General features: G+C 43.0%; 1 protein-coding gene across 1 annotated transcript; it reads left to right on the top strand.

The window, feature by feature from the left end:
* The first annotated feature begins 1,556 nt into the window (after positions 1-1,556).
* On the top strand, positions 1,557-10,335 carry SNRPG (small nuclear ribonucleoprotein polypeptide G). The gene is made up of 4 exons (XM_085636223.1): positions 1,557-1,690; positions 2,022-2,044; positions 6,117-6,241; positions 10,123-10,335. The coding sequence occupies exons 1-4, from the start codon at positions 1,659-1,661 to the stop codon at positions 10,171-10,173; spliced, it is 231 nt and encodes a 76-aa protein (XP_085492349.1). The 5' UTR covers positions 1,557-1,658; the 3' UTR covers positions 10,174-10,335.
* Positions 10,336-12,411: the final 2,076 nt, after the last annotated feature.

Genomic DNA, 12,411 nt, shown 5'->3' with positions numbered 1-12,411 from the left:
CTCTTGGCTGCTGGCGTTAGCATCTGTGTTACCCCATGAGTGTGTGGGATGTTCTCTTCCTCGTGTCCAGAATACAGCAGCATTCCTTCTGGAGCTACTATTTTCTGTCTGGACTGTGTCCATCTGGTCTCTCTGATGTTAGGCAGAGCAAGGTTGTATTTTTTTATCTGCCACTTGGGCTGTTTTACCTATTTTGTATATGGTCCTTATGTTCCATGTCCCGATGGAGATGGTCTTAGTCGAAAGCAGGTGGATCGGCTTTGTGGCTACCAGGAATTTCTGGCTTTCACCACAAGGTGTCCTAGCTCTCTGGGAAGGAGTTTGCTCTCACCCCAAGGCCGGGATGTCTTTTGGTTGACAGTTCAAACTGTCATATCAATTCTATTAAGGACACAGAGGTGAGGATTATCCCACCCTGTTTAAGGTTGCGTTCAGAGTTGCAATCTACTGTGTATTCGATATATGATTTGTCCCGTCCATGTTAAAAAAACTCTGGCTTCACAGTAGTTTACGGTGTTTTCTTTTTTACAGGTGCAGATAACAAGTAGGCTTGGAAGTTCTGGTGTCATTTTGGTTGGCAACCACGGACTACAGTCTCTTTCTGAGATGGAATTGGACATGTTTTTCCTGGTATTTTGGACTTGCAGCGTTGCTGTTCAAAGTTGATTTGATTTCTGCCGTTTTTGTGCCTTTTACTAACGTGCTAAAGGGATGCAAAGAAGGCGGACAAGTGGTTACGGCACTTGCGTTTATAAGGGCAGTTGGGTCCTTACTGGTGAGGTAGGGCCAGTGGGGAGCTATGATTTATGGGTAATGTAGTCAAATACATGTTGGTTTTACTGGGTGCTGTAATAAAGTAGTAAAGAAAGGGAAGCATAATGCTCTCTTTCTTAATAGAATTGAAAATTCTTGATGCGACAGCTTGAATTTTTTTTTTTATTCAATCTCATCATACTTGGACACTCAAAAGGTTGAAGCCGTTGGTGAAAGCTAATCGCTCTATAAATTATTATTTTTATTAAAAGTATGGCAGTATCTCCAAACGAGATTAACTGCATTTAAAAGAGTAAAACACATCAATCTCATAGTTACGTTATTCAAAGTTACAGATTAACATCCATTTCATGTTCGGTTCCCACTCGTATTGAACACCTAACCCCATCATTTTGCTCTGTTGCTACTGTAAGAGAAAAAAATGCAGCTGTTTGATAAACCTACCGTATTCAAGTGATTTGTGGTAGTGTATATTATTTCAGTAGAAGTGTCCTTGTGTAACGTAACTGGTGCTCGTGTAAAGCGTCGAGTTCGCGCAATGTAAATATTTATAAAAACAAAAGCGTTTTGTACCTGCCCTGCTATTCATGCCCCGTCCTATTCTTTTTGCATTGGGAGGGCAGGCACGTTACAAGATGGACGCCTGAACGTTACACATATCGTATCCTGTTAAAGTGAAACATAAAGGCATCATTCTAGTCTTTCTCGGTTTATCTCTTACAGTATCCTGTTATGCGTAGTGACGTTAACGCGTAACCGTCCCTCGTTCGTGTAATCTTGCGCTGATAGGATGTTGCTTTTACGGGCTGACGTCAAACGCTCTGACTCGCGTGCAGTGGAGGATTTGGTCTTTCTCTCGGTTTCTCTGAAGAACAGGCGCCAACATGAGCAAAGCACACCCGCCTGAGCTCAAGAAGTAAGTTCCTCTTTGAAATGGGTGGGAGAATCCGAGTACACAGGAGGAGCCGACGGATATGAGCTCCAGGGATACAAGGGAGCGTAGAGCCAGGCGTGTCTATACATAGGGAAGAAGCGGCATGAGCATTAGGTAGCCGAGACAATCGAGTGCTAGAGGTACAAATCCGTCGAACCATTGGGGGAAGGGGCTGTGGCCCCGTACGAAAAGCAACGAGGCTAGTATAGTTATACTCACGAGTGAAATAAAGTGTTGTCTAATGGGGCTTTAGGGTGACTTGAGGTTTAAAATGTAGTTGATGTATTAATTTTTATATTTCTTATTTGTTTAGGTTCATGGACAAGAAGCTGTCATGTAAGTATTATCATCTTGAATAACTCGGTGTGTATTATGCCTGAAGACCGTGCATCCTCTCCAGAGTTGTATACCACACACTCGCTCTTAGTTAGCTTCCTTAAACATGTGCCAATCCTTAGCCACTTCGCTGCTATCCCCCCTCCCCCCCCCCCCCCTGCTAAGCCATTTTTTTGACTATTTGGGGGTAGTGCGCGCTTAGGCCCCTGTAACTATTTGACCACACAAGGTATCCACGCCCAATTTGTGTCCTTTTCTTCCAACATCATGGGGATTCTAAAAGTACTCAGGATTTGTGGTTTCCCTTGGATGGGTTCCAGAAATTAGCCAAAATACAGCTACATTTTGGGTTTTTTGGGGGATAAAGGGCTGCAAATAAAAGCGTCTTGGTTTTTGCCTGCAAATGGTATCAAAAAAGGGGTTGTGGTGCTGAAATCACCATCTTCCCAGCTTTCAGGGACAAGCAGACTTTTGTCAGAAAACCACAGTTTTGGCATTTTTCTGGGACATTATCTATTTTTGCTATTTTTTTGTGCTTCGACCTCCTTCCAGTTAATGGTAGAAATGGGTATGAAAGCAATAATGGATCCAGGGAAGCTATATATTTTGGAAAAGTAGACAAAATTCGGAATTCAGCAAGGGGTCATTGGTGTAGATCCTCCAAGGTTTCGTTATAGAAACTAACAGTAAAATATAGGAAAAATTGAAAATTAGTTGAAAAAAACCAGGCTTTTTTGTCAACGTTTTTACCTGTAACTTCTTTTAATTATGACACCTCTATGAAAGCAATATACCGTTGCATCCGCTGGACCTTCCTGGTTGTTGGGATATATAGGATTTGTAGGTTCACCAAGAACCCGATGAACCCAGAGCCAAAAACTGATCAGTGACTTGCAGTGGTTTTTTATCATGTACCGGGTATATAGCAACTATTCTGGGAAAATGTGTACATGGAAAAATCGGTATGAAAGACACCTATGTATTTCTGAAATGTTAACAAAATATAGAGTTTAGAAACAGTAGATATTTGCACATTTCTGAAATTGGCAATACTCATACTAGCATGAGAATTATCGATCAATTTTCAAAATTACTATTTTTTTTACACATTGTCTTTCATTTGGAAGGCAGAAATGCATCGAAAGTCGATAGGTAATAACGGTTGCTTTTACAAATCTGAATTACCCTAAGTCTTCCGATAAAAATGGTACCTCACTTGTGTGGGTAGGCATAGTGCCCACGACAGGAAATGGCTCAAAACCCAACGTGAACACACCACATTTTCACAATGGAAAGTAACCCTTTTTTTGCAGTGCCTACGCTAGTTTTTTAACCCTAGCTCTGCCGGCACCTAGGGAAAACTAGCAAACCTATACATTTTTGAAAACTAGACCACCAGGGGAATCCAGGATGGGGTGACTTGACTGCCTCTCACCAGGTTCTGTTACCAAGAATCCCTTGCAAACATAAAATTTTGTTCCAAAAAACACATTTCCCCCACCTTTCTGTGGTGGAAAGTTCTGGAATCTGCGTGGATGCACAAATTTCCCCCCACCCAGCGTTCCCCAAAGTCTTCAGAGGAAAATGGTAGCTCACTTGTGTGGGTCGGCCTAGTGCCTGTGACAGGAAACGGCGCAAAACGCAACATGGGCACACCTCAATTTTGCAGTGAAAAATGACCCTTTTTTGGCAAAGTGCCTCGCTGTAGTTTTTGAATCATAGCTCTGCCGGCACCTAGGGAAACCTAGCAAACCTATACATTTTTGAAAACTAGACACCCTGAGGAATCCAGGATGGGGTGACGAGACTGCTTCCCACCAGGTTCTGTTACCCAGAATCCTTTGCAAACCTAAAAAATTGTCAAAAAAACCCAACTTTTCCCCCCATTTCTGTGGTGGAAAGTTCTGGAATCTGCGTGGATCCACAAATTTCCACCAACCCAGCATTTCTCCAGGTCTCCCGATAGAAATGGTACCTCACTTGCGTGGGTGGGTCAAGGACCCGCAACCGGTAAGGGCCCAAAACCTATTGAGGCGACATCAAAATTACCTATCACAAACCACCCTGGTTTTGCATGGGGGGGGTCCCAAGAGTTTTTCGCCCGGGGCTCGGCAGCCATGTAGGGAAGCCTACCACCCACACATTATTGGAAACTAGACACCCGGGGGGAGTCCAGCAATGTATGGCTTGCGTGGGTCCCCCATTATTTTCCTACCCAGAATCCCCTGTAAACCTCAAATGTTGCCAAAAATTCACTTTTTTCTAAAAAAAAAATTCTGTGTGGGAAATTTCTGGAATCTGCGCGAATCCACAAATTTCCTCCCACACAGCGTTCCCCCAGGTCTCCCGATAAAAATGGTACCTCACTTGTGTGGGTAGGCATAGTGGCTGCAACAGCAAATGGCCACAAATTGTACTGTGGAGACTTCAAAATTACCTACAGCCAAACTACCTGGTTTGGGGGGGGGGGGGGCACCTGAGATTTTGGCCCTGGGCACGGCAGCCATCTTAGGAAAGTACCAAACACAAACATTTCTGAAAATTAGACACCCGGGGGAGTACAAATTAGACACCCGGGGGAGTACAATGAGGTATGGCTTGCGTGGATCCCCCAACGTTTTCCTACCCAGAATGCCATGCAAACCTCACATTTAGTTGAAGAAAACACATTTTTGTGTGGAATCAATGCCCCCACCTTGAATTAAAATTTGCCCAAAAATATCTCTGGCGTCTAGTGGGCTTTTTGCCCCCAAAGGGGGGGCAGATTGAGGGCTACTGCCTAATCTGTCCGGGGGGGTTGGCAGGAAGGCTGTATTTTTTGCAGGGGGGGGGGGTTGGAGGCATGGGCATGCCCGTTTTGGGCAACCCTCACCCTAATTCAAATTTGCCCCAAAAAAATCACTGGCGTCTAGTGGGCTTTTTGCCCTTTGGTGGGGCAGATTGGCGGCTAATGGGGAAGGGTACCACTGGAAAGGGGATATTCTCCCCTTTCCAATGATACCTCTCCCGTCTTTCTACGGGCTGAGATAGCCCCCTGAGCACATAGAAAGTGACACTGAAATAAGCCTAAAGGCTGATTGTCATGGCACAGAAACCAGGGGGGGCCTTGGGAGCTGGGGAAGCTCTCCCCCCCCCCCCCCCCCCCCCAGGTCACAGGGTAATAATAGAAATCCCTCTGCTGTCTGCTGCGGAGGGATTTCATGCCCCTGGCCTCATGACGCAGGGCTCGAAAAATTGTACTAGTCCTGCAGGTCTAGTCCCTTGGAAAATCCCCTTGACCTCACTGCAACCTACTTGACCTCCGTCTCTGAAAGTGGAGCAAAAGTGACAAGATAACAAGATTTAAAGGCATCTTTATTGCTCATTCCCTTTGTGAGCAATAAAAATGCTTTTAAATCTTCTCGTCACTTTTGCTCCGTTTTCAAAGACACAGGACAAAAGTTAGTTTGTCTTCCTACTAGGACCTAAAAATAGCTAGTCCTCATCAATTCTCCCTCGCAAATGCGAGTGGATTTGTCAAGCCCTGTGACGGAATGGTTCCATCATGACCACAGGGGTACCGATGCACATAACTGAACCATTCCGTCATGAGCATCAAAGGGGTTAAACGTATGCAAATTGGCTTACTTTCCAGCTATAGATTTTTTGTTAATTGATCTTCTGCTCTTTCTGCTGAACGTCAGGAGCTGTTATCGGCATTGAATCAAGAAACTGCTGCTTTAGTGTCTTTCACACCATACAGACACTGATAATCAGTGGGTTGAGTGTTGTTGGGCAAAAGTTTTAGGGCCTAAATCGTGATGCAGTTATCAACTTGGTATTATGTTTTAAATGGGCACTTAATAGAGCCATGCTTGATTGTAGTAGGCAGATTGCTGGTGACAATACCAACAAACTGAACATAACCCCCCCCTGGCATTTCTGTTTGTAAAAGTCTGGTGCAGGTTCTCCCACCCGGTCTTGTTTTATTTGTACGTGCTTTTATATTTAAAGAAACTTAAATATATTCTTGAGATGGTTTAAAGGTGAAGGTGTACAGCAACCACTTCTTACTGGTAGTTTTTTCTCACAGTAAAGTTAAACGGTGGTCGCCATGTCCAGGGCATTTTGCGAGGCTTTGACCCCTTCATGAATCTTGTGATTGACGAAACTATAGAGATGGCAGCTGGAGGCCAGCAGAACACCATCGGAATGGTGGTAAGTAGAATGCAAAGCAGCACAAATTATGTGTGTAATAAATAACTGCAGTTTTGCTGATATATTTCATGGATTTCATAAGCAATTGACACTTTAAGGGGTAGTACTTGGTTCCTACATGGTTTAACAGACTGGGTTTTGCGTTTTGATGCCTCAACCTATATTTCTGGCTTTTATAAAAAAAAAAAGTTGCTCATGCCTGCCTTTTTCTATTTATGCCATTGTGAAATTGTAAATTAATCTACAGTTAATAAGAACTGCAGTCACCTGCTCCAGCTACTAAAAATGTAAAATTATTCTACATGTGCAGGAAAGTAATAGTACCAACAAAGAGAAGCAGTAAAGTTGTTTTTCTGTCAGTGGGAAAATTCAGCTGCAGCATGAATGTTTTGTCAGCACTGTGGAGCAGAACTTTGCTATAGCCTAAGGTTTTCGATTAGTCACTAACAATCTAGAGCTCCAATCTCCTTATAAGGTCTTCAAAGGTGTACTGTTAAGAGGTGTTTCACTGAGCACTTTTTTGGGATTTGAATAGCCAAATTACAAAGACAAAATCCGCTTGCCACCTTAAAATGTTCAGTGGCACATCTGTCTTCTTTTCCCATCTTTTAACACCTGAAAGTTTAATACTTGGTAACTATAGGAACAGATTCCCTTTTTGTCCTACAACTTCATTGGGGTATGAGAATGCTTTGAAGGTGCACTGATCACTCGTATAAACCCTGAAAGAGGCTGTATCAAAGAATTATACAAAACCAACACATCTTACTCAATATGTAAAAACTGTATTCAATTTTTTTAGTGCTGGCAAGTTAAGTACATTAAAAAAAAAATTCAACCACGTATGAACACAAATTCTCCACATTTAAGGCAGAATACAAACAGTTATCTCTGCAAAATACCTTATTTTTGTATCTCAATTTAAACCATACATAATTAAAACATAAACATGTTAACACATATCAAAAAGTGTATTGTCTGACAGGGTTTGAGTAATTAGTGCACCTTCAAATCCTTCCAATAGCATTCTCATACCCCAATGAAGTTGTAGCACAAAGGGAATCTGTTTCTATAGTGTCATATCTACCCTGTCCCTTTTGACATTTAAGGGTGTCTCTCTGACTTGTGTAATACTTGGTAGGTACAATCTTTACTCATTTGAGAAGTTTTTGCTGTGGTCATACGCTGCCCATTCATAACCCATTAGTAGAAAGCACTACGCATAAATCTAGAAAAAAAATTCCTTCTCTAGGCAGCCTCCTAACTAACATCCTTCCACTGCCTCCGTCCAAAAATTGCCTTCTACATCTACACATAATGCTCTTTGCCTTAATAGAAGTGCACTTATGGTTCTAAGTTTAATCAACACCATTCTCCCAATTGAATGCTTCTTCTGTTCCACATAAATGTGTAGTTATGCCATTAGAAACTATTAGAGATTGAAACTGCTAGGATGTATTGGAGCTCCACTAAAAAAAAACCACCCTGTTAACAAATGCAATGTAACTAAACCCTTCTTCACCTGTAGTGTTGTTGGTAAACAGATATGCCCCGGACATGAAACCATGCACTTGGTCATCTACATCCCTCAGCCACTCTTACAGCTGTGCTGTATCCTTCTGGCACCATTCGAACGTTCCAATGTCCGACTCTCTCACTTCTGAGAGTAGGGTACTTGTCAAGAATCGCTAATGTTCTGTGGCCGGTAGTGTTTCTCCTGAGTTGCTGATGTTTGACCTTCAACTCCCACTAAGTCTATCGATATGGTCTGTTAGCCTCCCGGTTACCAAGTAAATGGTATTATAGTAGTTTTAGAGAAGTCTTGGGACACCTGGATTTCATTTTCACTGGTAAAAATGAGTCTTTTTTCCTGACCTCCCTCACAACCCTGTCTTTCAAGCGCAATTACTTCAGGTTCTCTTTTCCATGTGAATCTTGTGGCTCCTTCAGTCATTTTTCCTCCTCCAAGCTCGATCTAAAAGAGTCCAGAAACGTAGTGTTGTCGTCTCAGAAGAACCTGCAACGTTTTAGTTATTTTTGATGTCCCTCATGCCCATCACTTTGTCTTCAAATCGAGAGACAGTTGATTGAGTATACTCGATTGCCTGACCCAGGTGATAGTGTCCTTATTAGCTGCACCCAGTGTCCCACAGCCTGTATGTCTTTGGCCAAATCTGTAATCGGTGGTTGTTTCATATTTTACATTTTCTACATGGAAGGTAAACATATTGAAATTCTCTTGTAGGTGTGAGATGCACGACGATTCTGTGGCAGGTTTTCATTGTAGGCTTGGGGTCCACCTTTTCATGTCTCTGAAGGCTTACTGCTGGGACTCTCCCAGTTTGAATGCAGGACCCTCTGGCTTCTTGTCTGGTTTTTTTCATCTGTGGATGCAAGGGACTAGCAGAGGCCTTGAATTGCTGAACCCATTGTGTGGAGTAAATCGCAGTGTATATACACTAACTCTTCAATGTGACTTCTCACCTTTTCTGTGATTACAGCCACCAGATCATTGGGATTCTCATTGCATTCCTTGATCATCTCTGCTCCTGATACTGAACTTGCATGTGTTGCTTTACTCCCCTTGTCAATGTCAAATATTCTTATAAAGCGCACAAATCACCGAAAAGTCTCCAAGACGCTAGCAGCAAAAAGACAGAGAAACAGACAGTAACCTGGATACCCAAAGCAAAAGCTTATTGTGAAAAAAGCCAGGTTGTCAGCCTTTTACAGAAACATGAATGGTCTTGCCGCCACACATGCATACTGGTGCATTGAACTGCCAGAGATGAGCTTGAGGAGGATGGATATCCTCTCAAACCGTTACATCCATCCTCTGTCTCCTCTCACAAGTTTGCTTATTCAATTTATTCTTAAAATGTCTGAAAAATAAGTTGATTAGACACACTTGTGACAAGACTGTCAAGGGAATATACTCCTCCCATAAGTGCCATTTCCACTCTGGTATTATCCATGGCCCTAGATTGCACTTTTCTTGAATGCCTTGAGTCCTTCCATTGCTTGTCTGGTCTGTTCAGGGCTCTAATTTCGTAATAAACAATGGCCCAATCCCATGCCTTTGCTTCATCTCGACTGCCACTCACCAGCAGTCCCGTTCCCCCCCTCTTCCCGTCACTTTTACTTTGCGATCAATAGGTACTCAGAGGTCATGGTCAGTGCCTCCAGGGAGAGAAAACAAAAGATGCACACACGATGGACAGAATACAGCACAAATCAAAGTGCCCCCCCCCCCCCTCCTTGATTTGCATGTGGGTGGGTTTAAACTGGAGTGTCAGGGGGAGCAAAAAAAAAGATTTAGGCCCAGATCTGTGTACCGGTCTGTCCGTCAATTGTTTTTTGCATGATCGGTGCTTCGTCTTGAGATAAGTTTGTGACACGAGGGTCCTTTAGTTGTCGCCTTTTTTTTTTTTCTTTGTGGATAACATTCGCACCAGCAAATTTGGCTTGATACTTTAACGCTGACTTGGGAAATGGTACGTTAGAGCACTTCACTTCCACACGATTATGCTGCAGCGCCATCTTGGACTTCATCCTCCCCAGCAAAATTCCATGCCTAACACACTTAGGCCCTGGGCTCGCAATATGCTAATCCAGTCCAAGATGAAAATCCTGCTAGTTCAGCCCCTTTCACGTGTTACTGATAGTATGAACATCGTGCCTGTATTCATGCGGAGGTGCATTGGTTCCATTCCTAGGTTTAAAATAAGTTTTGCATACCAGTTTCTTCGCTAGGTAACTTGATAGATATGCTCACAATTAAACTGTCTTTATATTTAAAGTGTTTTGTGGCAGACTATTATAGTTTGCAAGTGTCACTTTGGCAAACCTGATCGCCAATCTACTCTTATTTTGGTACACAGGTAATCCGAGGAAACAGCATCATCATGTTGGAAGCATTGGAGAGAGTATGAGTGCAACGATGAACAGTCTGTCTTCCCCCCCCTCCCCTTCTCTACCTTGAACCTGCATTCCTGATGTGCTGAGCACTCATCTGGACAGTCTAAAAACCCCACTTTATTTTTGTTTGGTTTGTTTAGTTTTTTTAAAAATAAATGTTTTGTAACCAAAAAAGATCTTCCCTGAAGTGAATTCTTGTAAATTCTGTTGCTTATTTTAATTCTACATGTATGGGTACTATCACAGTCCAACATTAGTTGCTGGTTTATTTGTTCCTTAGGTCTTAAACAGTAGAACATGAAGCCTAAAATATTTACTTATCCACGGTTTACCAAAAGGTTTCTATGTATTAGTATACATGAAATATTAACACTAATATATACACCTCCAGGTGTTCAGTACATTTTGCAGAACTATGTAGGCCAATACAGATCACAGAAGTATGTGAGCACTTTTGCTTATGTGCGACTGGACGTCCTTTTTAAAATGTTTTCTTAGGGAACTTGAACATATTTATAAAGCATGATTGCGCCACTCAGAATCTCCTGCTTATAATCTTCAATGTCTAGTCTCAAAAGGCACCTTTACTGTTCATCTGTTTTACACATCGAAACCTGCTAGAGCTGATCCAATGTAAAGTTGCTGCAGTAAGTGAAAGGTATCAGAATTAAAAACCTGTCCAGACCAGCTATAGCCTATTCAACGCTCTTAATGGGATTATTAAAACAGTAGTGTTCTCCGTATGAGGCTTACATTTATCTCGTGTAAACTTGTAGCTTGTTCTTGGATAGCTGTAATCCTTTAGGAAGGGAGGGATAAATAACCGTATCTGCTGCATGGATAATCTGCAGTAAATAAGGCACACCCTAACTTTAGAGGAAGAAATGTTTCACGTGTAAGACTTGGTGAATAGGCAATGAAAATATTTACTGAAGAAGCGAGATTGTGGGGGGGGGGGGGGTTGTAGTCTGGCCACCGACTAAAATGGCCGCCTCCGTGTAGCGCTCAGTGACTCCAGAGGGGAGAATTTGTCCACACGGCTGTCAGCCGGTGTCCTTGGAGCTAGAATGAAAGCAACATGAATGAGACCACAGCGACGTAACTGAAGTTATTTTGGACACGAGGAATTACTTAAAACAGTTAGTCAGTGAAGTCCTGAAGCCCAGTCTTTCCTTCAGCTGAGCCTCACAACTCATTCTGTCAGCTGCTCAAGAGATAAGTCACTTTCTTTGCTTTTAAACACAGAGGCTGCTTCAGGGGAATTTAATCTGGTTGAACTATTCACAACCCGATTCTGAAGCTTTAAAAAAAAAAACACTTTATTGGCTTTTTATAGAAACCTCTTGCATACAGCGTTATTGTCAGAAATGTCAACAATGACGTCGTGACCAGAGGGAATGTTTGCAGTTATCATCTATACATTCGTACTATATTTGTGAAACAATTATTTGCTTTCCTTACATTTTCAGCTAAGGCCAGTCCCTCGGGCCCCTTTTTCTTTTACATTTATTTCCTTTGCTTACCAACTATACCAAATGTCAACATTTTCCCCCTAACTCCCTGACACCCCCATCGTATGCTTAGTGTACATTATAAAACTAGATGATGCTTGGTCTGCTCCTTCGTTTAGATTATAGTTATTCAGAATATTTCAGAGAGTACACTCGACCCTTCTCTCACTGTTCTGCAGTTCATTTCTCATCACCGACCACGCCAGCAGATCCTCTAATTTATTGTCCTTTCAGAATTTCCATTCTTACTCTTTTGTTGCCCACTCGCACACATCTTAAACCCATCACGCCAGCAGATCCTCTTAACCCCTTCGCTGCTGCGGACATTCCGCTGCAGCGCTGGGGGGGGCAGGGGGGCAGCGCGGCGGGCCTGTGCTCATGACGGAGCCGCTCCGTCATGAGCCACAGTTGAGCTGTGCTCATGACGGAACGGTTCCGTCATGACTCCGCCCATTTGCGTTGTCGCCCCGCACAGGCGGGGAAACAGCGCCGCGCAGGCGGAGCGGCCGCCGACAGGATTGTCATGACGGAACCGTTCCGTCATGAGCACACGGCAACCGTGGCTCATGACGGAACGGTTCCGTCATGAGCAGGGAAGGGGTTAATTTATTGTCCTTTCAGAATTTCCATTCTTACTCTTTTGTTGCCCACTCGCACACATCTTAAACCCATCTATCACACTTCGGAGAGGTCGACTTGCGCCACTCAATCGCAATGCGTCTTTTGGCTATTATCAATCCC

Source organism: Triturus cristatus, chromosome 11, assembly GCF_964204655.1.
Source record: "Triturus cristatus chromosome 11, aTriCri1.1, whole genome shotgun sequence".
Lineage (NCBI taxonomy): Eukaryota > Metazoa > Chordata > Amphibia > Caudata > Salamandridae > Triturus > Triturus cristatus.
Note: the sequence above shows the minus strand (reverse complement) of the source record. Positions and strands in the feature narration are given on the sequence as shown.